The following is a 26,454-nucleotide window of genomic DNA, read 5'->3' on the forward strand; positions in this document are numbered from 1 at the left end:
GTGACAACCATGCGTTCGTAAATGTACTCGGACTATTTACTCCGATTTCAGAGCACTCTTGTCTGAGTGTGCCAGAGCACAGAATAACTGATGAATTTACAAATGTGCAACACCCAATGAATATGATCAGTGTCAGTAAACGTCTGCAAAAAAACTGAATTGAATTGTCGCCAGCAGCACAGTTAAAGTCACTAATGCTCTAGATAACATGAAAACAGCCTAACCAGCTCTGCTAGGGCGAGTAAAATGGTCAGAGTGATGTGTTCTCTCATTTGTGCCTGCAAGTAGCTAGCAAACTAACCAACTTTAGCCAGTTAGCTTGGGTGCTTGACTGCCGTTGAGGTCAGAACACTCGGATCAACCCTACTCGTCAGCCAGAAAATCCAGTGTGCGCTCTGAACTCGCCGAGAGCGAAATGGTCTGAATTTATAACCGACAATCTGACAACGCTCTGAATTTACGAACGACCCAGAGCGCACTCTGACACACTGAAGGCAATTTACAAACACACCCAAAGACTTTATTGAAGAATCCCCACAGTTGACTAATTACGGACGAAGGGACGTAGACTTCGGCTCCTGAACGTCGGCTGGTCTCGAGAAAAACATTTGTGTACCCGAACAGCTGAAGAAAACTCTTTACCAAAGTCCAAAACAAACAAAAACCTCACAAAATGTTGTCATAATATATGCACAAACTGTTTTGGCTGGGAAGCATGCGGACGCCTTAAGGAGGAACTTACAAGAGAAAATACTGAGCGTCTGAGGTTTTGGCTGAAAGACAAACTGTGGGTTTACACTGTTATCATGAGGTATTCTGGCTTTGGTGAGTTCCGCCGTGTGGCAAACTGTTTGGTTACATACACTGTACTGCTTCATCACAAATACCCACACCACTATTTTAAAGCTTACATTTTTTTGGGCTTTTTTCACCTTTTGGTAAGAAAATAAATTAGCTTGAGAAAAGTGCCCTGTGTTATTATAGGGCTAACAAGATAAGAATTACTAACTATTTGAGTTGAGATCCACACACAGGAGAACACAACACACACACAGAGATGACAAAAGGATGGCTGGCTAGATTAATTAGGACGCTGGTTCCATCACTCTGGTGTTCTTCACAGTTCCGAGACATTTTGGTTCTGTGACCCAGGTTCTAATCACCGATATAAAGCATCTGTTCTATTGGTCTGGATTTACCAAAAACTCTACATCTTCTAGGTTAACATCGGAATCCAAATCTGATTTTTTTAGTGTGAGATTTGTGTTTGACAAATTGTTCATGAGTTATTTAGGTCAAGATCTTTAGTCCTCCTGGATTTGGGTTATCTCTGGATTTCGGATGTGTGTGTGTGTGTGTGTGTGTGTGTGTGTGTGTGTGTGTGTGTGTACGTGTACATGTAAGAAGGAAATTAGCAAGTGTGTGCATTTGAGGAGTACTAAAGTGCTTGTATCATGTCAGAACACTGGATCTCTGAAAAGCATCCCTAGATTTCTACAGTGCATTTCTATTTCTGTAGAGAATAGAAGAATAAACATAAATTACTCAGTATACATTTTCACTAATGTTACCTGTTTATACTATAATATAGAACCTCTATGAAAGGTAATTCAGGGGTCAAGGCTGCTTTGTAGTGTTTGTGCTGTGAAACAATAATTAATGTTCACAAAACATGGAAAGTATGATCAGGACATCAGTGGTTTTATATCAGCATGCCCACAGGTTTGGTTAGTGGTTGCATGGGCGTGTGGGAGACAGTACAAGTGGTTAAGGAGAGTGCAGTGATTGTTGGCTGCTTGAGTGTGTGTCTGTGTGTGACGGAGAGATTGAGGATAGCCTTTGTGGGGCTTTGAGTAGCTCTACATTGTGTGCGTTATATAGAACAGAAACATGCATGTGGTTGTATGTGCATGTATCAATCTGTATCAGCCTTTATAAACTGGGTGGTTCGAGCCCTGAATGCTGATTGGCTGACAGCATATCACGGGTATGACAAAAACATACATTTTTACTGCTGTGTTTGTGTGTGTGTGCGTGTGCGTGTGTGTGTGTGATTGTACGTTTTTAACCCAGTATGGATTTTTAACTGATCCTCTTTCCTTTTACTCAGTTAGCGGGTCCTGGGTCAGCCAAGGGCATGGTGTGTAGTACCTCGTCCAGCAGCTGCAGAGCCCGGTGCAGGTGTACCTCCACCCAACAGGGGGTATGTTTGATGCTCTGCCGGGGGTAGTCAGGGCCCCAGCCCTTCACAAAGCTCAGCCGCAGGATACACAGCCTCCGGAGGTCGTCCACACCTATCCCTGCTGCTGCAGAAAGACCTGGAAGAAAGAGGAAGTGAGGTATTAGGGATTCAAATAATATCACGATTTTTCTCTCGGATATCCAGATAGTCAAAATATAGTTTTTTTAAAGAAAACATAAATTATTTGGAAACTTCATGTGGAATTGCTTGTGTGACTCGGGAGAGAGCCAGTGCGCTGCGCACTGCTTGTTTGGGGAATCGGCAGAAGAGGAGCAGGGGCCTGTGTGTGTGACAGTCTATGCGTGTGGCATGGAGGGAGAGAAAAAAGTAGCCAAACCCACTCATGCTAGTTAGACAAACTTGTCTCTTTATAGGTGATTTATCATACCATCTGGTAGTACCTGTCTTGACCTGCATTTACCTGCATCAAATCAATGTAAAGATGCTAGTTAGTTACAATAGCCAGCTAAGTTAGCCAGCTAGCTAGATAAAGTAGCAAGGCTAATTGAGGCTATTTCGCTGCTCTCCCTGTCCTTATCTACAACAACTCCATTCATATTAAACAACAGCCTATCTGTTGGTTGATCATTGTAGCCTTCTACTTCTCATTTAGCCAACTTAATTCCGTAATAGTAATTCCATTTGGCAGTGATTGGAAATCTCCCACTTCACTTGCTACACATGAAGTCACTGACAACAACAACAACAAGCTACACCACGTGTATAACCTGTATAGGCTATAAGGTACAACTTTTGTTTGTTGTTTTATTAAATGAAGCATATAACATGTCATGGTATATCTTTGTGTGTAGCATTATCACATAGATCATTTTATTTAATTGAGAAAAAGCCTTCATTGTTAAAATATGGCTATATTTTTTTTTTTACCAAAAAAATGAATACTCCTTCAAGTAATCGAATACTAACGTCCGTTTGGATATTAAAATATTTGAATAACTGTGCCCATTCCTATGAGGTATAAATTAAAAGACAAATGTGGTGTCTCACATGGGCCAATACTTGGACCCATTCTCATTCAAATGTCACGGCAGATTTCCTCCTCTTCCTCTGAAGAGGTGAAACAAGGATCGGACCAATATGCAGCGTGATAGGTGTCCATGGTTTTTAATAAGAAAAACTGAACATGAACACATATACAAAATAATAAAGTGAACTGGCAACGAAACAGTCCCGTGTGGCACAAACACTGACACAGGAAACATACAAACCCCTAGACAAGCCAAAACACATAAAACCCCCATATCACACCCTGACCTAACCAAAATAATAAAGAAAACAAAGATAACTAAGGCCAGGGCGTGACATCAAAAGAATACCACTTCAACAGAGGCTATAAATTCACAATAGCCTAATTGGAAAAATATGGAAATAAAACACACTAAGCCTGTGCATATCTCATATATTGTACTTACTGACTGCAGGGGCTATGCCTCCAACGCTGCCTGGCCCAGGGATGTTGCCTGCCACGGCGGCAGCCTGAGCTGCTGCCGCTGCCTGCGCTGTAGCTGCCTGCTGCTGCATTTGCCTGTGACACTGTCTCAGGTCAAACACCTACAGAGGACAGAACAGGCTGATGTCAGAACACCTACAGAGAGACATCAGGGTCTAGTCAAACTCCTATTGGGAGAAGGTCATCAAGAGGACAAACAACTGCAAAGAGAACAAACAGAGGTCATTGTGTTTCTCACCTTGATGTAGGCGCCGGGGTAGATCTTGTGTACTGCGTCGCCTGGCGCTCTACCTGCCTCTCGATCCAAGTAGTAGCTCTGCACGAACACGGCGTGGTCGCTCATACAGCGCATCCACACATCTCCCTCGCCACGACACTCCAGCTGCACTCCTTTACCTATGTGCAACCTGTGAGAGAGAGGGAGATATCAAGATGATGAGTACAAGTGAATATAGTTGTATTAAAGTGTTATATTTCAGTCAATAACAGAAGTCACATTTTGCTACAATGGGTCTTCTGCCACAGGTACAAACATAGAGACAAGGCATGGCATGATTATGAATGAGAGATATACGCATATACACAGTTTACACAAAGGCATAGATATACCAATCAACATTTCAACAGACACATATAAAGGCATTCAAAATAGACATTTGTAGCAAGGTAGGAACTAACATGCTTATTGATATAGAGATGGCACTAGAGGAGCACAGACCTGGCTCTTTCGCTGGCGTCGGTGCGGTGGACGTTGCTTAGCTGGCCCAGACAGAAGCGGTCGCCCCCTGAGGGGTCCACGTAGCCGTCCACCGTCACCACCGGGCAGCTAGCCGGCACCTTGAACATCTCCCCCACCTGCACATCCATTTCAAAGTAGGAGATAGAGCACCAGAACTCTGGCCCTGCATACAGACAATAATGTGGTTAGCAGAGTGGGCGTGCATGCGTTTGCATCTATACATCTATATATACTGTACATATGTGTTGTCTTACCTGGATGATTGGACACAGGGGGAGGAAATGAGGCAGAGCCATGATGCTGAGACCCTAGAAGGTGAACAAGGAAACGACACAGGTTACCAAACATACACTATTCCTAAGTGTCCCCCAAAAAAGCACCTCAGAAGACATACAGACACACTTTGGGCATATTGTGACTTACTGTAACTGCCAAACTTACAGAAGCTGGTTGGATGGTGGAGAGGAGGCTGTTGGTGGCCACGCCCATTCTGTTGTTGGGGTCCCACAGGAGTGTAGGAGGCTGTGCTACTACCTGTCCAAGTTGCTGAATTACAAAACAATAAATACAAATTAACAACAGGCACAAGCTCAAGCCATAAATCTGGCAAACTACCATTTCGCATTTTTACAAATATATATATTTTTTTACAGTTTTCAAATACAGTATGATGATTTATCATGCCGTTGAAATGAATTGTGTTTGGCTCCCTGAGTGTTTGTGTGTGTGTGTGTGTGTGTGTGTGTGTGTGTGTGTGTGTGTGTGTGTGTGTGTGTGTGTGTGTGTGTGTGTGTGTGTGTGTGTGAACCATATGGCAGTACTAACTGTGGAACGCAGCCTGTGACTGTGTGTGTTTGGAGCTGTTGTATCCATTCTGACCAGGCGGGGGCTGGGGGTTCTGCGGTGGCCCGTGTGGCAGCCCGTGTGTTGGGGTGGAGGGGGGCGGCGTGGGGGTCATAGGGGTCATGACCTGACCCTGAGGAGAGGCTATCTGTAGGAGCCCCTCACTGTGACCTCCCTGGAGAGGCAGCATAGAGCCGGACACTAGAGAGGAGAGAGAGAGACACACACACACACACACACACACACATGAAGAGCTACCAGGTGTTGTCAATATCAATAGGTAGGCAATCGATAAACAAATGTCACAAAACAGGATGACGCAGTGACACCCATAGAAACAGAACACTTGTGGACATCTTTGGTAACACCTATCTGTCAAACAATCCCCTAAGCTTTATTAAAAGATCACCTTAGGGAGCAGCAAAACAGGAGCAGACATAAAAAAAAATTCTACGTATTGTAACTTATTTTTGTCCAGCTCCCGTTATTATGTTGGATGGGCGTAAAACTCCCTCCATTCATTAAACACCTATTGGTCTTACCTGTGGGCGAGAGGGGCATGTTGGGGTAGAGGGTGATGGGCAGAGGGGCCCGCTGCGGTTCCGGCGGGAGCTGCAGAGGCGGGAGTGGCTGGCCGTAGTGGTCCGGAGGCTGTAGCTTGAGCGCCCCTGGGTGGGGGGATATGCCTGGTGGCATATCCATCTGGATACAGTCATGAATATACTCCTCCTTGATCAGCCTCCCAGGGGGGCCTAGAGGAGAGAGGGCTACCAACAACATGGTATAACATTGTTATTAGTTTCAAGTTTTATTAGGCGTACGGGATACACATGGTATACACTGTCCAACAAAATGCTTACTTGCAGGTTCCTTCTCGACAATGCAACAACAATAAGAAATAATACAATATTAGAATACAAATATAAAGTAAATAGCTCAGTAGAATCAAATAAAGATTTTAGCATAAAATAGCATAAAGTATATTAGCCACCAGTGTGTTTTAGCATAAAGTATATTAGCCACCAGTGTGTTTTAGCATAAAGTATATTAGCCACCAGTGTGTTTTAGCATAAAGTATATTAGCCACCAGTGTGTAATGTATTAACCACCTGTATTAACAGGAAGAACACCTGTATCAACCACCTGTGTGTAATGCATTGTAAATGCATTTATGCAATTATAAACATTAAAAAGTGCAATGCTTTGTAATGAATACAAGTCATTTTTGGCTAGGTAACTATAAAGAATTGATGAATGCAGAAACACTGGCATCCAAGCCAGTGAGACATGGGCATACCACAATAGTACTCTTTTCACACTATTGTGCCAAGCCGAACCATAAGTTGCTGGCTTGGATATTTTCTTTTCACATTGTCCTTTCCAGCACAGTTCCAGCAACTATGGTGGATTCTTAACCAGACCAGCACAGTGCAGCTTGGCTTGTTGTGGCTAGGCTCTATAGTATGAAAAGGGTATAGGGCTGAAGGGAAAGAGGAATGTTTGTAGATGAAGAGAAAATAATACTGTTATACTTAACAAGCCTGCAGTAAATTCCTTAGTACTGTGATAGTGCACTCACCTGTATTTTGGAGACTGAGACCAACTTTGAAAGAGAACAAAAGAAAGAAGGAGGGGGCAAAGAAAGAAAGAAAGAAAGAAAGAAAGAAAGAAAGAAAGAAAGAAAGAAAGAAAGAAAGAAAGAAAGAAAGAAAGAAAGAAAGAAAGAAAAAGAGAAAGAAAGAAAGAAAAAGAGAAAGAAAGAAAAAGAGAATACGAGAGAGAAAATAGGGGGTAAATGTCTGCAATTTCACTGCAATGATATGCTTATCATTTGTAATTAATTCAAATTCTGATGAAGTCCAAATATCATTCACATGAATAAATATCTTTATGCGAGTAAAGTAAAGTACGTTACATAAAAAATGCCACGACCGGCCTGATGGAAACAGCAAATGTCGGTAAACTTTCCATATGTAAACATTTTTTTAAATACACTATACGAGGTGGGATCTTTTTGTGTCGGTAAAATTAATTATGTGAGAAATGGCGGTGGAAACGCTTCTATACAAAATATTGATATGGCCAAAAGTATGTGGACATTTCTTCAAATTAGTGGATTTCACTTGTTTGCGGTCAGGTTTATAAAATCGAGCACACCGCCATGCAATCTCCATAGACAAACATTGGCAGTAGAATGGCCTTACTGAAGAGCTCAGTGACATTCAAAGTGGCACCATCATAGGATGCCACCTTTCCAAGTCAGTTTGTCAAATTTCTGCCCTGCTAAAGCTGCCCCGGTCAACTGTAAGTGATATTATTGTGAAGTGGAAACGTCTAGGAGCAACACCGGCTCAGCCGCGAAGTGGTAGGACACACAAGCTCACAGAACAGGGCCGCCGAGTGTTGAAGCACGTAGTGCATAAAAAGTGTCTGTTCTTCTGGAAGCAACGTCAGCACAAGAACTATTCGTCGTGAGCTGCATGAAAAGGGTTTTCATGGCCGAGCAGCCGCACACAAGCATAAGATCACCATGCGCAATGCCAAGCGTTGACTGGAGTGGTGTAAAGCTCACCGGCATTGGATTCTGGAGCAGTAGAAACGCATTCTCCGGAGTGATGAATCACGCTTCACTATCTGGCAGTCCGACCGACTAATCTGAGTTTGGCGGATGTCAGGAGAACGCTACCTGCCCCATTGCATTGTGCCAACTGTAAAGTTGGTTGGAGGAGGAATAATGGTCTGGGGCTGTTTTTCCTGGTTCGGGCTAGGCCCCTTAGTTCCAGTGAAGGGAAATCTTAATGCTACAGCATACAATGACATTCTAGAAGATTCTGTGCTTCCAACTTTGTGGCAACAGTTTGGGGAAGGCCCTTTCCTGTTTCAGCATGACAATGCCGCCATGCACAAGGCGAGGTCCAACCCCGTCGAACACCTTTGGGATGAATTGGAACACCGACCAGACCTAATCGCCCAACAACAGTGCCCGACCTGAAGCAAGTCCCTGCAGCAATGTTCCAACATCTAATGGAAAGCCTTCCCAGAAGAGTGGAGGCTGTTAAAGCAGCAAAGTGGGGACCAACTCCATATTAATGCCCATCATTTTGGAATGAGATGTTAGACGAGCAGGTGTCCATGTACTTTTGGTAATGTAGTGTATAATAACCATCACATCGAAGTAAACATGAAGTCACGCTGTGATATGTTGTGTGGTCCTCCCACTACGACTCGGGAAAGCTTGCAGATTATTAGGCTACAGATTAAATAAATTATGATGAACTTCACAGGGTGGTGAAAGTGCACGGTGATGAGCTTGATTCTACTTTCCAATAAATATTGAGGGTCTAATTCTGGTGACATGATGATGATCGATGCTTGGCTGCCATTTGTCAAATAAAAATAATCTCGCTCTTATCCATAATAATCTCATCATGTAGGTAGCCTACCCGCACTGTATCTGCAAGTTGTTGGCTAGAGCACAAGTGCCAAGACCAGAGTGGGCACACCTTTTTTTGGTTTGACTAAACCATCAGTAGAATTGAAAATCCGTTGCAAACCCATTTAACTTGTATTTTTTATTAGGTACATGGGAATTTCATCACGCAGAGATTTTTATCTACAAAAAGTCCATTTGATGGAAAGAAATCTCCTGTTAAGAGGATTTTAGAAAATTTGCATAAAAATCTGTCGCCAGTTGGATTGAAACCTAGCTACTGTAATATTTGTAATGTTATGACAGAAAACATAGTATTTACAGTACATATCAGAAACATCTGCACCATTAGGCATTAAGCAATATAGGGTGAACTATCCCAATACGCTGTTGAGCAGACCTACCAATGCCGGGCGAAACCACTCTCTCATAGTGGTAAGGGTTGACACACACATTGTCATATTTGAGGTCGAAGGCGTATTGGCAGAACTTGACGTGCTTTAGCTCATTCTTGTGTAGGTCTGGCCAGCGCCATAATCGAGCGTAGATCACATGGGGGAAGCCTTTCCTCCCTGCAACCTGGAGTGAGGGGGAGGGTGGAGAGAGAGTTAGAGATACAAGGCCCTATTCGATCAAAGCTAGTATATGGGTGTATGTTAAATCTCTTAACTGGGCTAGACATTTTTTTAAAGAGGCATTGCAGTCAAAAATTAGATTTTACTTTTTTTTTAAATGATATTTCCACACCATGAGTTTGAAATAACACTCTTTTTTAGGCTCGGAATTTCAGCCTGTTCAGGTGGGATGGAGTTTTTGGCCCACATCATGACATTGCAATCTGATCTGATTATTCTGACCAATGACCAGTCATCTTTTATTTGCATATGTATCCTCCTACATTGAAGGGGTAAGTGGGGTAGGCTTTAGAGTCTAGACAATCTTATCCGCCAATCAGGGCTGTGTATGTAAATATATAAAAATTGTATCAACACGCCCACATGAGACTGAACATTTCAATGGCAAAAGGAGGCTCCGGGAAATAAATGGCTAATATATTTGGAGTTATTTTCATGAAATAAACACATAGTGATTTATTAGACATACATAGATTATTTATTATTTAAATGAAAATAGGCTGCATGGGGGCATAATATTGAAAGTGTGTGGAATATTTAGAATATTGAAAGTGTGTGGGCGACAGAGAAAGGCAGAGTGGTGCAGTTTGAGGACATGTGGCATAGAGTCTTGCAGGCGATCTGGAGATGAATGCGGTGGGAACATGTGGGTCTGGGCAGGTGGGATGTTGATGTGTGTTTGTCTGTTGTCTGTGTATGTTTATTTTGTTTTAAAAATGTAATAAAATGTTAGAAATAAAACAACAAAAAGTGGAACATGTGCTCTTTAAGACAGAATGTTAAAATTAGGTGAATTTTTGTTGTATATATATATATTTTTTTTTACAAAAGTACACTCCCTAAAAGGCACTCTACTGGTGGAATGACACAACTGTCGAAAATAAAGAAATATTCCTGTACAATATAACAGCATGTTTTAATCAATAGGCGATGTGGTTATATTTCATATTGTTTAACACTGTGAAAATAAATATGATTAAATATTAAACGGACGTGAAAATATACTGTCTGTGATGCTGATTGAAGCAAAGATTGAACCTCGTGATAAACTTCCATGAGGTTTATATGGAAGAGGAACAGAGACATTAGAGACACAAGAGACTTTAATCTGTTTATACAGGTTTGGGCTAAATGATAGGGGTTTACCGGGGATGCTGACGTAGCGGACTTCAAAAGTGTCACCCTCACCCTTGGTCTAATGGTCGAGACATTGGTTTCTCCTGTGGGAGACCTGGGTTTGAATCCTGACTGTGACAATAGCACCAAATTGTGGGACAGTCTCTTGTGGAGGAGGTGGTTTAAGGGAGGTGAATGTAGCGGACATGAGTTGGACACATGGTCTCGTAATGCGGTAGCCCTGCCTGCGACTTCCAAATCAGTGTCACACTTGGTATACACAGTCAAGACGTTGGTTTCTCCCTGGGTTCAGATCCTGCCTGTGACACTGGCTTCTCCCATTACAAATCAGGGCACCCTCATACGCCTTGAAAATATGAACACATAAATAATTGTCAAATTGTTTGTGTAGAGAACTTTTCAGGGTTCCTCCATGGGTCAATGTATAATTCGCACCCTGCACTAAGTCTAATGTATTGTGTGATGATGTCACTTTTGCTCTGCTACTACAGCTGCTGGTGTCAATACTGTTCTGACTGTACCTGGAATCAGCAGGGGAAACGGTGTGTGTGTGGCAGGGAGATTAATTATGTGTGAAAATGGGCGGTGAGGTTGTACAGTATTTAATGTATGTGTGTGTGCCTGCGTGCGTGCGGTCATGCAGGTGTGTGTGTGATAGAGAAAAGGGACAGAGACAGAGAAGGGGAGAGTGAGTGACAGAAAGAGAGACAGAGAGAGAGACAGAGAGAGAGACAGAGAAAGGGAGAGTGGGTGACAGAAAGAGAGACAGAAGGGGAGAGAGAGTGGGTGACAGAAAGAGAGAGAAGGGGAGAATGGTTGACAGAAAGAGAGAGAGAGAGAGACAGAAAAGGGGAGAGTGGGTGACAGAATGAGAGACAGAAAAGGGGAGAGTGGGTGACAGAAAAAGAGACAGAGAAGGGGAGAGTGGGTGACAGAGAGACAGAGAATGGGAGAGTGGGTGACAGAAAGAGAGACAGAGAAGGGGAGAGTGGGTGACAGAAAGAGAGGATATGGATCTACATGTGACTGTGAGCAAAGTCATTAGACATTTGAAGCCTGATCTAGTCCACAGCTATGTCTCCACAGCTCTCCCTCTCTCTCCCTATTTCGCTCTCTCCCCTCCCTCTTTTGTTGGGGAGAAGGTCACAGAAGGTGAGGCATGATGTCTTCACTCAGCAGTTAGGATTTATTCTGCCAGGGCGTATTGAATTAACTACCTCTCTCTAGTTCCACCGTGGGTGCGCACACACACACACACACACACACACACACACACACACACACACACACACACACACACACACACACACACACACACACACACACACACACACACACACACACACACACACACTCACACACACACACACACACAGACTCATTGAGTAGTCAGCTGCCTAGTAACTTTGCAGCATTAGCCACCATTAGCAAGGCTTAAGTAACTGAAACCTCATAGCATCTGCATAAATTAGCAACTCCTCATTTGACTGTTGCCATGTAACATTAGCCAACATTCGTTACAGGCATAGTCTATAAAAGAGGTTTCCGTCATCATAAAAATCATTCAGAAATGTCCATGTCTTTCAGCAGAATATCTCCAACATGTGTTTGGCAGCAAGTGCTTGACAGAAACCGGGGCCTAACTCTCAAAAGAGAAAACCAGGGCAACAGCGGCAAGGAAAAATTCCCTACAGTAGGTAGGAAGAAACCTTGAGAGATTTCACATTAGGCTACATATGACCATGTGGCATGACATACATAAATGGTCTATTTATGTATTGCTCCGTTTATTAAACTCAAGTTAAATAATCGGCTCCGTGACACCCTGATCTGTTTCACCCGCCTTGTGCTTGTCTCCACCCCCCACCGGGTGTCTCCCATTTCCCCCCAATATGCCCTGTGTACTTATACCTGCGTTTTCTGTTGGTCTATTGCCCGTTTGTCTTGTCAAGTCTTTCCAGCGTGTTCTCCCGTATTCCAGTATATCTAGTTTCTGTTTTCTAGTCCTCCCAGTTCTGACCATTCTGCCTGCCCTGACCCTAAGCCTGCCATTCTGTCCCTGTTTTACATTTTCTTGGATTACCGACCTCTGCCTGCCCTGGAACTGCCGTTTGCCTGCCCCTGTTTGTAATAAACATTCGGAATTCGACCTGTCTGCCTCCTGTGTCTGCATCTGGGTCTTATCCTGAGTCGTGTTAGCCTCCTCATATCAAACATTGTTAAAGACAAGTTTCAAATTAAATCATAATGCAAGATTGAGGTTTACTGTATTTTTTACACTTTGCCCAGGATCAATAGGCCTGTACTGTGTACTACTTACATTTCTCTATGTGTGACCATTCTGCAGGTGTCAATATACAGCACCTTTAGAAAGTATTCATACCCTTTGACTTATTCCATGATTTGTTGTATTACAGCCAGAATTCAATTATTATTTGTATTTTTTATCTACACACACAATACTCCATAATGACAAAGTGAAACATGTTTTTAGAAATGTTTGCACATTTATTGAAGATGAAATAATGCCAGTATTTGACAGTATTTTATGTTTTTGAATAATAAAAGTTCTAAATATGCTTTCTGAGTAGTTCATGACCCCTAGGTTGGCAACAGATAAATTATAAGCGATTTCCTGCCACGAACTCATCACAAATTCAGATACCTCCTGCGCTTCGACCTGTTATTTCATGCAGTTGTTTTCAAAGTTCGATTTTGTTTTATTTGTTCATAAGTGTTTGTGTCAAAACCTGCTATCAACTAGCCAGCTAGCTAGCTAGGTTGCAATGGAGCCTGCTTCGCTAGGAATAGCTAACAAACGTTTCCAGCACGGTAGAAGCTGTGTTTATTATGCTCTTGTCCAGGACAATATTGACAATCAGGAGTACAGTGCAGCAATTGTTTGCTTGCGGAGGATTACAGGAATAAGGTGGCTATCCTTAGCAAGCAAATTTCAATTCTGCGCAAACTTTCTCGTTCTCAACACCTGTGGCAGGATGCCACTCGGGCTTCATGGATTTTCCCCCGCCTTGTCAGCTGTCCCTATCCGAATGGCCTGTGCTACCTGGAGCCTGCCTGTCAAGGAAGTCATCTCCAACTGCTTCTCATCCTCCATCTTGTAGCGGAGTAGACGAAGAACAGCAAGAGGATTGTTCCAATCAGCGCTGGTCCCATGTCACAAGTAACGTGGAAACCAAAGGCAGCGGCATGCTGCTAAGTGAACTGGAGTGTCTGCAAGAGGTCCGGAGAAGATTATCATGAGGAATAGCTTCGCTGTCACACCCTGATCTGTTTCCCCTGTCTTTGTGCTTGTCTCCACCCCCCTCCAGGTGTTGCCCATCTGTACCATTATCCCCTGTGTATTTATACCTGTGTTATCTGTTTGTCTGTTTCCAGTTCGTCTTGTCTCGTCAAGCCTACCAACGTTTTTCCCGTACTCCTGTTGTTTTCTCTCTAGTCCGTTTTCTAGTTTTCGCGGTTTTTGACCATTCTGCCAGCCCTGACCCTGAGCCTGCCATTCTGTACATTTCGGACTCTGCTCTGGATTACTGACCTCTGCCTGCCCTTGACCTGTCGTTTGCCTGCCCTCTGTTTTTGTAATAAACTTCTGTTACTTTGAACTGTCTGCATCTGGGTCTTACCCTGAGGACTGATATTCGCAGCCCTCGTGCCTGATCTACCTGCGTTTTCAATTGCTGGGACTGCCTGTGTCTGCGACGGCTGAGCTGACTCCAACTACGCTGACTCCAGCAGCGGCTTTGTCGTCGAGTTCAGCTCCTTTCCATCTCTCTGGATCTGACGGGGCACTGCCTGCTGTGGGAGGTCTGGATCTATCGCCAGGAGCTGCGGGCGTATACTATCCAGCTTCTCGTGGGCTCGTGAAATGTTCCACTAATGTGAGGGGTAGGAATGGGCAGATTTCCCCATCCCCTTCTCCGGCCGTTGTATTGGGCAGTTCAATGGCGAGAAACATCTCAGTAACTGGAATAAAAACGGAGTACAGGTCATCAATAAGATGCGCAAAACATTTTAAACCTGCAGCAGGAAATTCTGTCGATCATAGTTCATGTGGGATTCAATGACATTATGAATGGGTCTATGCTTTACACCAACAAACGCACCATAATATCTGGCCCTGTGCCCTCCCTAAATCATGGCTTTGAACATTCCAGCAGACATTTAGCCTTCCATAACTGGCTACGTGACTATTGCAACTCTGAGGGTGTAACATTTATTGACAATTTCGATACCTTATGGAAACAAAGCTTGTTTTCCACCCAAATGGGTTCCTGGATCGTTTCAGAGCATTATAAGGCTGCGTTGAGACAATGATTATCAATGACCCAAGCCCAGCTCAGTTAATCCCTACCATGGCGCTGAGTTGTCATAATGCTTAAGAAAATGTACACTACCGTTCAAAAGTTTGGGGTCACTTAGAAATGTCCTTGTTTTCCATGAAAGCATACATGAAATGAGTTGCAAAATGAATAGGAAATATAGTCAAGACATTGAAAAGGTTATAAATAATGATTTTTAATTGAAATAACAATTGTGTCCTTCAAACTTAGCTTTCATCAAAGAATCCTCCATTTGCAGCAATTACAGCCTTTGGCATTCTAGTTGTCAATTTGTTGAGGTAATCTGAAGAGATTTCACCCCATGCTTCCTGAAGCACCTCCCACAATTTGGATTGGCTTTATGGGCACTTCTTACGAACCATACGGTCAAGCTGCTCCCACAACAGAGCAACAGGGTTGAGATCTGGTGACTGTGCTGTCCACTCCCTAAATAGTTAGATCGTCCCTAAATAGTCCCTAAATAGTTATTGCATAATTTGGAGCTGTGCTCTGCTTCATTGTCCTGTTGAAGGAGGAACTTGGCTCCAAATAAGCGCCGTCCACAGGGTATGTCATGGCATTGCAAAATGGGAGTGATAGCCTTCCTTCTTCAAGATCCCTTTAACCCTGTACAAATCTCCCACTTTGCCACCACCAAAGCACACTCAGACCCTCACATTGCCTCTACCATGCTTGACAGATGAAGAACAAATGTTCTTCTTAGTGATCCGAACACTTCAAACTTAAATGAATCTGTCCATAACACTTTTTTTTACAATCTTCCTCTGTCCGGTGTCTGTGTTCCATTGCCCATCTTAATCTTTTATTTTTATTGGCCAGTCTGAGATATGTATCTTTCTTTGCAACTCTGCCTGGAAGGCCAGCAACCCGGAGTTGCCTCTTCACTGTTGACGTTGAGACTGGTGTTTTGCGGGTACTATTTAATGAAGCTGCCAGTTGAGGTCTTGTGAGGCGTCTGTTTCTCAAACTAGACACTCTAATGTACTTGTCCTCTTGCTCAGTTGTGCACTGGGGCCTCCCACTCACAACAGTGTTGTACAAGATCTTCAGTTTCTTAGCAATTTCTCACATGGAATAGCTTTCATTTCTCAGAACTAGAATAGACTGATGAGTTTCAGAAGAAAGTTCTTTGTTTCTGGTCATTTTGAGCCTGTAATCGACACACAAATGCTGATGCTCCAGATACTCAACTAGTCTAAAGAAGGCCAGTTTTATTGCTTCTTTAATCAGAACAACAGTTTTCAGCTGTGTTAATATAATTGCAAAAGGGTTTTCTAATGATCAATTAGACTTTTAAAATGATAAACTTGGATTAGCTAACACAACGTGCCATTGGAACATATGAGTGATGGTTGCTGATAATGGGCCATAGAAAAATCTGCCATTTCCAGATACAATGTTGTAATTTACAACATTAACAATGTCTACACTTTAATTCTGATCAATTTGATGTTATTTTAATGGACAAAAATGTGCTTTTCTTTCAAAAACAAGGACATTTCTAAGTGACCCCAAACTTTTGAACGGTAGTGGACATTATACCAGAGGCGTTGGAAGACACAATGTAAGTAACTTGCCTTGGCAGCAGCTAATGAGCATCCTTAACAAATACAAAATGGGTCAAAATCTCCATTTATACTGTTGAATCCAAACAAATATAATTTTCTGCATTTTCTGCACTTGTATTATAATTTCCATACTGTGCCACACAGCATGATGTGGGCAAGAAAATCTAGGGCAAGTTAATTGGTGAACTGTTGGAATCATGGAAATATAATGATTATTCTAATTCTATAGTTGGAATATAGTGGGCTGCACCTTTAATGCATTGTTGTCTGTCATGTTAACAAATTAATAAGTGAGTAAAAAATTATTGTCAGGGTAGGGACCAAAGTGTTGGTCAGTGTTTCCAGGTGATCCTAAATATTTGTTACATTACATGTTTTCCTACTTCATGAAGCTAGCCAACATATTCATGCTTTGCCTATTCCTCTCTGTTAAGATGCCATTGCACAAACATGCTTATCTAGGCCTAGATCAGCACTGGTACCCGGCAGTATTACCTAACAGACTATGTTTGCTCTGACTCACATTTAGCAAGCTAGCTAGCCAGCTAACTAGTGATTAGCATTAGTGGATAACACAAATTATTTTAGCAACATTCCTAAAAAAAGACATAATAACAAACAGGAGTTTGCAGACAACAAGGTACACAAACTAATAGTGTACAGTAATTATAGAACGCTTATGGAAAGCAGCATGTCACCAACATTTTTGCATCCATCTGACCATGAAGAATAAATGGCAAGAAAGTGCTTGTGGCTCCGTGGTCGAGCAACTGCTCTCTCCTTGAGTGACAGGAGGCAGGGCTTGGTGTGGTTAGGAGAGAGATGACTGAACTAGAAAATGGTGTAAACTATCAAATTGGACATTACACGTGTCGGAGTTGTGCATCACATTTAACAAACCAAACACTGAAATTCAAAGTAAAAACTCAAACCGGTCTGTCCAACAATACCGGTCTATAGTAAAATACGGTATACCGCCCAGCCCTAAATGAAGTACAGAAGTATCTCATTTATATAAGTATTTACACAACTGAGTCAATACTAGTGGTTAGAGCGTTGGGCCAGTAACCGACAGGTTGCTGAATCGAATCCCAGAGCTGACTTGGCAAAAATCTGTCGTTCTGCCCCTGAGCAAGGCAGTTAACCCTCTGTTCCCTGGGCGCCGAAGATGTGGATGTCGATTAAAGCAACCCCCCACACCTCTCTGATTCAGAGTCAGTTGAAGGCATTCAGTTGTACAACTGACTAGGTATCGCTCTTTTCCTAAACTTATTGACTCAATACATTTCAGCTTTTTAGCTTTCAATAATAAAATATTATTAAGATGTAATAACAAATGTAATAAAAATGAGTCCATGGTTGTCATCCACTTATAAGCCTACATGTATAATATGTTGCTGTTACATTTCATGTTAACATGATATACTGTATCTTTAGACCCTAGTAGTGAACCTGTTATAACATAACAGTATACACTACAGAGTCTGCTGTTATGTAGCAAACAGTGAGCATTCTGACATTTCCTCATAAAACAGCCAATGTTGCTAATAACATCTCCTATCCAGAAATGCTCACCATACATAGGTCCCTAGTGCCCAAATATTTGTACAAATAAATCAATAAAACATCATTCTATTTTGACATTATGGGGTATCGTGTGTAGGCCAGTGACAAAACATCTCAATTTAATACATTTTAAATTCCCGACTGTAACAAAACAAAATGTGGAAAATATATAATTTATCCTATAGACTTTGCACAATGCTTTTGCACTATGAATATGTCTATATAGTATCAATTGTATATTGTGTATTCATTCATGTACACTGTGTACAAAACATGCTCTTTCCGTGACATAGACTGACCAGGTAAAAGCTATGATCCCTTATTGATCTCACCTGTTAAATCCACTTCAATCAGTGTAGATGAAGGAGACAATTGAGACATGGATTGTGTATGTGTGCCATTCAGAGGGTGAATTGGCAAGAGAAAAGATTTAAGTGCCTTTGAACGGGATATGGTAGGTAGTAGGTGCCAGGCGCACCAGTGTGTCAAGAACTGCAACGCTTACTGGGCTTTTCACACTCAACAGTTTCCCGTGTGTATCAAGAATGGTCCAAAGGACATCCAGCAAACTTGACACAACTGTGGGAAGCATTGGAGTCAACATGGGCCAGCATCCCTATGGAATGCTTTCGACATCTTGTAGAGTCCACAGCCTGTTGAATTGAGGCTGTTCTGAGGGCAAAAGGGGGTGCAACTCAAAATGAGGAAGTCCCTCTTTTTACTACTGTATGACCCACCTGCAGGCGTCCGTCCAGGGTCCTCTGGATGGTGACACACTTGCTGGGGTGCACACCGTTGGTGGTGATGGCGGTGATGAGCGAGTCCAGCTCGTCCTTCTTCTCCTTGAGCTTCTTCACCAGGCTCTCGATGGCACGCTTGGCGAAACCCTCATTCTCGCCACCCTGCCGGTGGCACATGAGGCTGTGCACGATGCTCAGGCAGGCGTCATTGCTACTGGGGGCGTTTACCGACATGATGCTGCCGAGGGAGGGAGGATGGAGAGGTCAGTGATTGACATAATGATAACCCTTTACATATGTTAATTACACTTGTCATAAATGTTCAGGTGCATGTAAAATGACACTGTCTTGTCACTTGACATTCAGTTGTTATGCCATGTTAATGACAACATTGTGATACTGTTATGGCATACAATTCAAAATAGTGTCCTACAATAGGACTTCATAACTCCTTCATAACCCATACTGCATTCATGAGAACAGACATGAGTGCACACCATTAGCGCATACAGACACACACACAAAACGTAGGGAAGTTGTGTATCAAGGCTTGTGCTTTTAGTTTTTACGACTTGCGAGTGTGTGTGTTATCATTCTTTACTGGCATTGTTACTCAGCTGATAACCCTCAGTACAATGACCCAACACACCTCCAGGCTTTGTAACGACTATTTGACCAAGGAGAGTGATGGAGTGTTGTATTAGATGACCTGGCCTCCACAATCACCCGACCTCAACCCAATTGAGATGGTTTGGGATGAGTTGGACCGCAGAGTGAAGGAAAAGCAGCCAACAAGTGCTCAGCATATGTGGGAACTCCTTCAAGACTCTTGGAAAAGCATTCCAGGTGAAGCTGGTTGAGAGAATGCCAAGAGTGTGCAATACTGTCATCAAGGCAAAAGGGTGGTTTCTTTGAAAAATCTCAAATATAAAATATATTTTGATTTGTTTAACACTTTTTTGGTTACTACATGATTCCATATTATTATACCTTTATTTCAACAAGGAATTATCATTTTAATGTTGATGAGTGATGATAAATAAGAAGATTATTCAGTTTATTCAGAAGTGCTTTATAGACAAACACGAGAGCACGTTGTTCTCGTCTTATGGACAGCGAAGTCCAACCTACATTTTTATATAAAACACAGTGGTAACTCCGCAATGATAAGTAACATCCAGAGGTTTAAGTGGTAATGCCATAGCATGCATGTAGATAATATCCCCATACTCTATAACAGAAATGAAAGTAGCTTGCACAATTTTTCTTCTATTTGTAGAGGACAAACATGTCCTGTTTCTATAAAGGAAGCCTAGCTTGATATTTAGCCTATTACAAAGTTCATCAATATTCATTTTAAAAGACAGTTTATCATCCAACCATATCATTAAGCATTTATATGCAGAGGCCTGATTAATTTGAGAGCCATCTAAACTCGTAAGTGCAAGTGTATTTCCAACCAACTTTTTGAACCTATTAAAAATCATAAAATGTGTTTTCTTTGCATTTAAAACAAGTTTCAGCTGAATAAAAGACCCTTGTAATATCTTAAAAACAGTCACCAATTGTGATAATGCTTGGTCAGCCGCTGGAGCAATAGAGTACATGATAGTGTCATCAGCATATAGATTAATTTTACACTTTATCTCGTCACCGATATTGTTTATGTAGAGAGTGAACACTAATGGACCAAGTATAGAACCTTGTGGGACCATGTCATTTCATAGTTTTGATGTCTTCACTATTATTCTACAATGTAGAAAATAGTTTAAAAAATAAAGAAACACCCTTGAATAAGTAGATGTGTCTAAACTTTGGACTGGTACTGTACATGCTAACAATTATAATCTCCCAGAATGAGCTTGATCCAACTTGGCAACCCTGGTCTAGCCGGGAGGCATCTACCTGTGAGGGGAATGTACCTGGTACTTTAAAGTAGCCTGCCCTTAACCATTCTACAGTTTCATTTGAAAAGGGGGAAAACATGTTTATGTGCTACTAGTGCAATGTGAATTTGATTAAATGAAGCCCCCCATACTCACTAATCAACATACCTTCCCTACCATGCCTGAGTTCAGGAGGCACAAAAAAAGAAAGGAGAAAACAGGAAGGTACTATCTAAAAAGGTAATGTCTAAAAAGAAATGCTTGATCTTATGTAAGCTCATTTCTGAACTGTTAGGCCAATAAAGCCAACATGTCACTATCAGGAACTCCGTAGCAAAACTGCAGCCTTGCTCTGTTTGTCTGTTAATACGCGCCAGAGGTAATCTAATTCTGCCATGAGAGCTATCATAACCTGTTGCATCTACGTGGCTAATCTGACTGGAAGTGACTCTGTTCTCCCTCTCCTCTCATTATCTTAATATCTGTCCGTTTGGAAACATGCTCGCACAACAACATGGCTTCAAGCTGTGGGAGAAAGTCTCAGGCTACCAGTGTGTGTGTGTGTGTGTGTGTGTGTGTGTGTGTGTGTGTGTGTGTGTGTGTGTGTGTGTGTGTGTGTGTGTGTGTGTGTGTGTGTGTGTGTGTGTGTGTGTGTGTGTGTGTGTGTGTGTGTGTGTGCGTGTGTCCTCTCATGAAGAAAATTCATTGACACAGCTTCTTCAACATAGAACATCCATAAAAAGACAAACTCAGTCACTATAAACGTGCCTCACATTACAAAAATGCCTGTCCTATTCATATCAAGTGATGCATGTCTTCGTTATTCAGGATATACTGTATAGGCCAGGCCTACTGAGTTGGTGTTGTAGTTAAAAGCTTATCGAGAGCAGGATAGCACTGCTTTGATAGTCGTTTTTTTGAAAGCAGTCATAGAGAATGGTGTATGTCACCATCAAAAAACCTGGTGTGTCTGTCCTCTTACACTGAACAAAACTGAGAAGTGTCTAGGGGCAGGGGTTAAGGGGGTTACACTGGACTAGGTTAGTGTTACTCTGAGGTCATTGCTCCAATAGAGATTGAGGGTGATATTATGAGTGGATTTGAGGGCTCTGTGGAAAGGGGAAAGTCTCAGTTGAAGAGAAAGCTACGATGTTTTACAGTAGGTCTAAGGCAGTGGTCACTAACCTTTTCTGAGTCAAGATCACTTTCCTAGTTACCCCTTTTTCTCCCCAATATCGTGGTACCCAATTGGTAGTTACAGTCTTGTCTCATCACTGCAACTCCCGTATGGACTCGGGAGAGGCGAAAGTCGAGAGACTCCGAAACACAACCCAACCAAGCCGCACTGCTTCTTGACACAATGCCCACTTAACCCGGAAGCCAGCCGCACCAATGTGTCAGAGGAAACACTGTACATCTGGCGACCGTGTCAGCGTGCACTGCGCCCGGCCCGCCACAGGAGTCGCTAGTGCGCGATGGGACAAGGACATCCCTGCCGGCCAACCCCTCCACTAACCCAGACAACGCTGGGCCAATTGTGCGCCGCCCCATGGGTCTCCCGGGCGCAGCCGGCTGCGACAGAGCCTGCACTCGAACCCCGAATCTCTAGTGGCACAGCTAGTACTGTGATGCAGTGCCTTAGACCACTGCGTCACTCGGATGCCCTGTCAAGATCCCTTTCTGAGTCAAAATGCCAGCCGAGGCCTCCCGGGTGGCGCAGTGGTTAAGGGCGCTGTACTGCAGCGCCAGCTGTGCCATCAGAGACCCTGGGTTCGCGCCCAGGCTCTGTCGTAACCGGCCATGACCGGGAGGTCCGTTGGGCGACGCACAATTGGCCTAGCGTCGTCCGGGTTAAGGAGGGCTTGGTCGGTAGGGATGTCCTTGTCTCATCGCACACCAGTGACTCCTGTGGCGGGCCGGGCGCAGTGCGCGCCAACCGAGGTTGCCAGGTGCACGGTGTTTCCTCCGACACATTGGTGCGGCTGGCTTCCGGGTTGGATGCACGCGGTGTTAAGAAGCAGTGCGGCTAGGTTGGGTTGAGGACGCATGACTTTCAACCTTTGTCTCTCCTGAGCCCGTACGGGAGTTGTAGCGATGAGACAAGATAGTAGTGACTACAACAATTGGACACTATGAAATTGGGGAGAAAAAGGGGTCAAATTCACAACAACAAAAAAATGCCAGCCGAGAACTCCGGCTCAGATTTTTTTAAACATGACTTAAAAAACGTAAACCTATACAACAGTAACCCATTGAAAACAGTACTGTAGCAATGAGGTTTGTGCAGTAGGCTATAGGCCCAATACATTACCACCGCATATTGGCTTTGCTTGAATTGCCTTGCCAATGCATTGTTGTTCTGACCATTGTTTTTAAATATATTTAAAAATTTGAGGTAGGTTATATGATCACACCGGTAATAGGTCAGTTGTTGTATTCTGAGTGAGCATACATTTAAGTATGTTTCTTCATCTGATGGTCAGTCTCAGTGGAGGGAGAGAGCAGCAGACTGAGGGTCTGCCTATCAATATCCCTCCGCTCTCCCTTTCCTCCCCTGACACTGACCAAAACGTTCTGACCTTAGTTCCTTTGTTCTGTCTTTGTTTAAATGGTCGTGGCGTGAGTTGAGGTGGGCAGTCTATGTTTGGTTTCTGTGTTCGGCCTAGTATGGTTCTGAATCAGAGGCAGGTGTCATTAGTTGTCTCTGATTGAGAATCATACTTAGGTAGCCTGGGTTTCACTTTTGGTTTGTGGGTGTTTGTTTCCGTGTGAGTGTTTGGGCCACACGGTACTGTTTCGGTTTTATAAATTCACCTCATCGTTTATTGTTTTGATTCAGTGTTCAGTGCTTTCTTTTATTAAAATCATCATGAACACTTACCACGCTGCGCTTTGGTCTGATCCTTACTCCTCCTTAGACGAAGAGGAGGAAATCCGTTACACTGATGGCGAAACTCGAGTCGCACCACATTATTTCTGCCTCATGCACAAATTCAGTTTTTTATTCCTATGAGCAGAGAAAGTGAAATGTTTCTCAATATTAAAAAAGATAATAATAATAATAATAATGCAAGCATATCGATACACTTTCCTACTCAATCATTTCATCTGCAGTGCTGGTTGTAGCGCGAGTGGAAGTGGGAAGAACAGGCATTTTATGGCTTATAAAAGTGTTGAATGAAAAGTGTTGACAGTGCTGACTAAGAACTTAAAGCGAACTCACTCATAAAAACAGCAGGTCTTTGCTGTATTCGTTGGCGTCTCTCTTTTGTCATGGTTTTAAAAGTGTTTTAATCTCACAGTATACATTTTGCTGTAGCTTTCTTTTGGGTCTGCTACGTTACGGCAGACACTGTAATCTGAGTGCACTTGATTTGCTCTCCGGGCCCGCAGGGAAAGCAGAGTTTGTACCTTCAGACTGGTTCAAAATGGGAACATTACGTCAACCTAGTGCACCTACCGCCAACAGCATGAGAGGAATACAAAAAAAAATAGGAACGCAAGCATTAAGAATTTTTCGGGGGTGAAAAATGTTTGGCGATCGACTACGAATGCCTTGGAGATCGACCAGTTTGGTTAGTAACCACTGGTCTAAGGACTGTTGATCAACCTGTCGTAAGACCGACTACAAACCAAGCTTAAGAAAGGCTCTAAATCATAAAGCAAAATTTAAGTATTCAGAAGTGAATCCATGCAACAGGTGACCAACAATAAGGGCAGTCTGAGAAAAGAATGATAGCCTGCCATAGAGATGTCATTCTGTGGGCATATGATAGATTTGTACTAAACTAGGGCCTACCCCACAATGAATAGGTATATAACTAGAAAATTATCAAGTGAGCAATTAATGAAGGAAGGACTACAATTCTGTTCTGACACTATTCCTCTAGGCCAAAAGTACCCTCTTAGGGCTGCCCCATTTTGAAGGTAAAATATTATTAAAATGTAATAACAATGAGCACAAGGTTGTCATCCACTTATAAGCCTACATGTATAATGTGTTGCTGTTACATTTCATGTTAACATGATATACTGTATCTTTAGACCATAGTAGTGAACCTATTATAACATAACAGTTATAACAGCGCCCAAATATGCTTTGCCAATTGAAGATGTACTGTTTTATGGCAGTGTCTGGTACACTTGCACTTGACTATAAACTCATCTCATGGAATGGAAAGGATCCTTACATGGAAAAAATAGACTACAACCAAAACACAGCATTGCTGTTGTAACCTTCTTGGCCGACCCTTACAATGCATTATTCTAACTCGATCTGACCAATTTTCAAGCCATACATTCACTTTACTAGGATCTTCCGCGGAGACGTAAACACTGCCACACCATATTTGGTCATTACGCGTCACCAAATCTAGGCTACCGTCTAACGTCTAAACATTTTAAGAAATCCTGGTAGGGATGATAAAACGCTTTCGGCATTGTATCAATCTAATCATACGAAAGCCGGCGCTACAATGCAACTCATTACAGTAGCATATTTGAATAGAACATCAGAAGTTGATAAGATAGAGGGCAAAATGTCATATCAACTACCTTTCCGAAAAAAGAATCGCCAATGCAGACTAACGTTAGACAGTCATGCAGCCAGTGAAATCACTGCAGGACTAAATCATTCGAAATAAAAGCAGCTTATTTTAAGCATATCATAAAAACCAAGACACACAGACACACTCCCCAGACACATGCCTGGTTGATACAACTAACGTTAGCGAGTAATCAAGCTATTTTGCTTGTCAGGACCGGGTACAGAAATCTCCTCAACATCCATATCTTATTTAGAATGATTGGAGAATGAAGAGCTCCCGTGACGAGAAAAAGCCGCATACTTTGATAAATTAACTATACTTACACATCAGCCGGAGTATCGAAGGATAAGAAGTGAAATAGTGGTGAATGTGGTGCACTGAGGTAGCTAGTAATCCGACTTTCCTTCCTCCCCTAAGGGGCTATCTGCTTCTATCCCTGTCGATATGACTATCAGCCTCGCTGTCTCCGCTCGTGCATCCTGCTAGCGCCCAGAAACCTCGCGCCCCGTACAATAACAAAAGAAGGAAGATATTGTGCGCGTGAGTGTCTCCCTGAGCACCAGCCAATGGGGCCTCCGGTCTCAAAGGAACTGCGGCTCTCAGCCAATAGTGACGAGGCTTTCACGGTGAAAGATTGACATGTCAACGCGACTGTTTTTTTAAAGTGGCGCCGCGGAGATTACCACGCCCCTCTGCCCTTCCACACTGCTAATGACTAGTGATGTGTGTTGTAGGCTATTATCATTATTTTGTACATTTATTTAACTAGGCAAGTCAGTTAAGAACAAATTCTTATTTCAGTGGGTTAACTGCCTTGTTCAGGGACAAAACCACACATTTTTACATTGTCAGCTCAGGATTCGATCTTGCAACCTTTCAGTTACTGGCCCAATGATCTAACAACTAGGCCACCTGTCGCCCAAGTGGGCCTACACACCACCCCAAGTTTGATGACTATTGTATTGTTTATTATGTCCCTATTATTTTTTGCACCACTAAGCATTTCCCTGTTGTATTCTGCGCCCAGCACGGTGTACATGACAAATAAACTTTGATTTGATTTGACCCTCATTTGTTAACTCTAAGGTCATTTTAGAGTGAAACTGAAGGGGCATGGCTAACAATGACAGACAACAAGGTACCATGGTGACAAATGGGGCAATTAGTACTCCACTTGTCTTGGGTAATACATTTGATCTACTGAACTCTAGAAAGGGTGTGATAACTTTTTTTCTAAACCAACCATCAGATCAAATGTTATTTGTCACATGCGCCGAATACAACCGTTGTAG

At 42.7% G+C, this 26,454-nt stretch overlaps 1 protein-coding gene across 3 annotated transcripts; it reads right to left on the reverse strand.

Annotated features, from left to right (window-relative positions):
- Positions 1–498: 498 nt before the first annotated feature.
- LOC112264720 (mothers against decapentaplegic homolog 4) lies at positions 499–25,691 on the reverse strand. Of its 3 annotated transcripts, none has more exons than XM_042295540.1 (12): positions 25,486–25,691; positions 18,727–18,967; positions 9,130–9,304; positions 6,875–6,898; positions 5,838–6,062; positions 5,278–5,496; positions 4,876–4,998; positions 4,707–4,760; positions 4,432–4,615; positions 3,952–4,120; positions 3,676–3,814; positions 499–2,318 (listed from the first exon to the last, which is right to left on the reverse strand). In XM_042295540.1, exons 2-12 carry the CDS (start codon positions 18,961–18,963, stop codon positions 2,107–2,109), a joined length of 1,761 nt encoding a protein of 586 aa, XP_042151474.1. In that variant the 5' UTR covers positions 18,964–18,967; positions 25,486–25,691; the 3' UTR covers positions 499–2,106. The 3 variants fall into 3 exon arrangements, with proteins under 3 accessions (XP_042151474.1, XP_024297267.2, XP_042151475.1); XM_024441499.2 differs by having other exon boundaries at positions 4,894–4,998; positions 25,486–25,690; XM_042295541.1 differs by lacking the exon at positions 25,486–25,691 and adding an exon at positions 23,497–23,534.
- Positions 25,692–26,454: the final 763 nt, after the last annotated feature.

Source organism: Oncorhynchus tshawytscha, linkage group LG13, assembly GCF_018296145.1.
Source record: "Oncorhynchus tshawytscha isolate Ot180627B linkage group LG13, Otsh_v2.0, whole genome shotgun sequence".
Taxonomy (NCBI): domain Eukaryota; kingdom Metazoa; phylum Chordata; class Actinopteri; order Salmoniformes; family Salmonidae; genus Oncorhynchus; species Oncorhynchus tshawytscha.

Coding starts and splice junctions, on each gene's coding strand:
- LOC112264720 (XM_042295540.1), bottom strand. CDS start 18,963: ATGTCGGTAAACGCCCCCAGTAGCAATGACGCCTGCCTGAGCATCGTG. Junction 4,761..4,875: donor CTGTAAGTTTGGCAGTTACA/GTAAGTCACAAT, acceptor TTCACCTTCTAG/GGTCTCAGCATCATGGCTCT. Junction 3,815..3,951: donor ACCCCGGCGCCTACATCAAG/GTGAGAAACACA, acceptor TGTCCTCTGTAG/GTGTTTGACCTGAGACAGTG.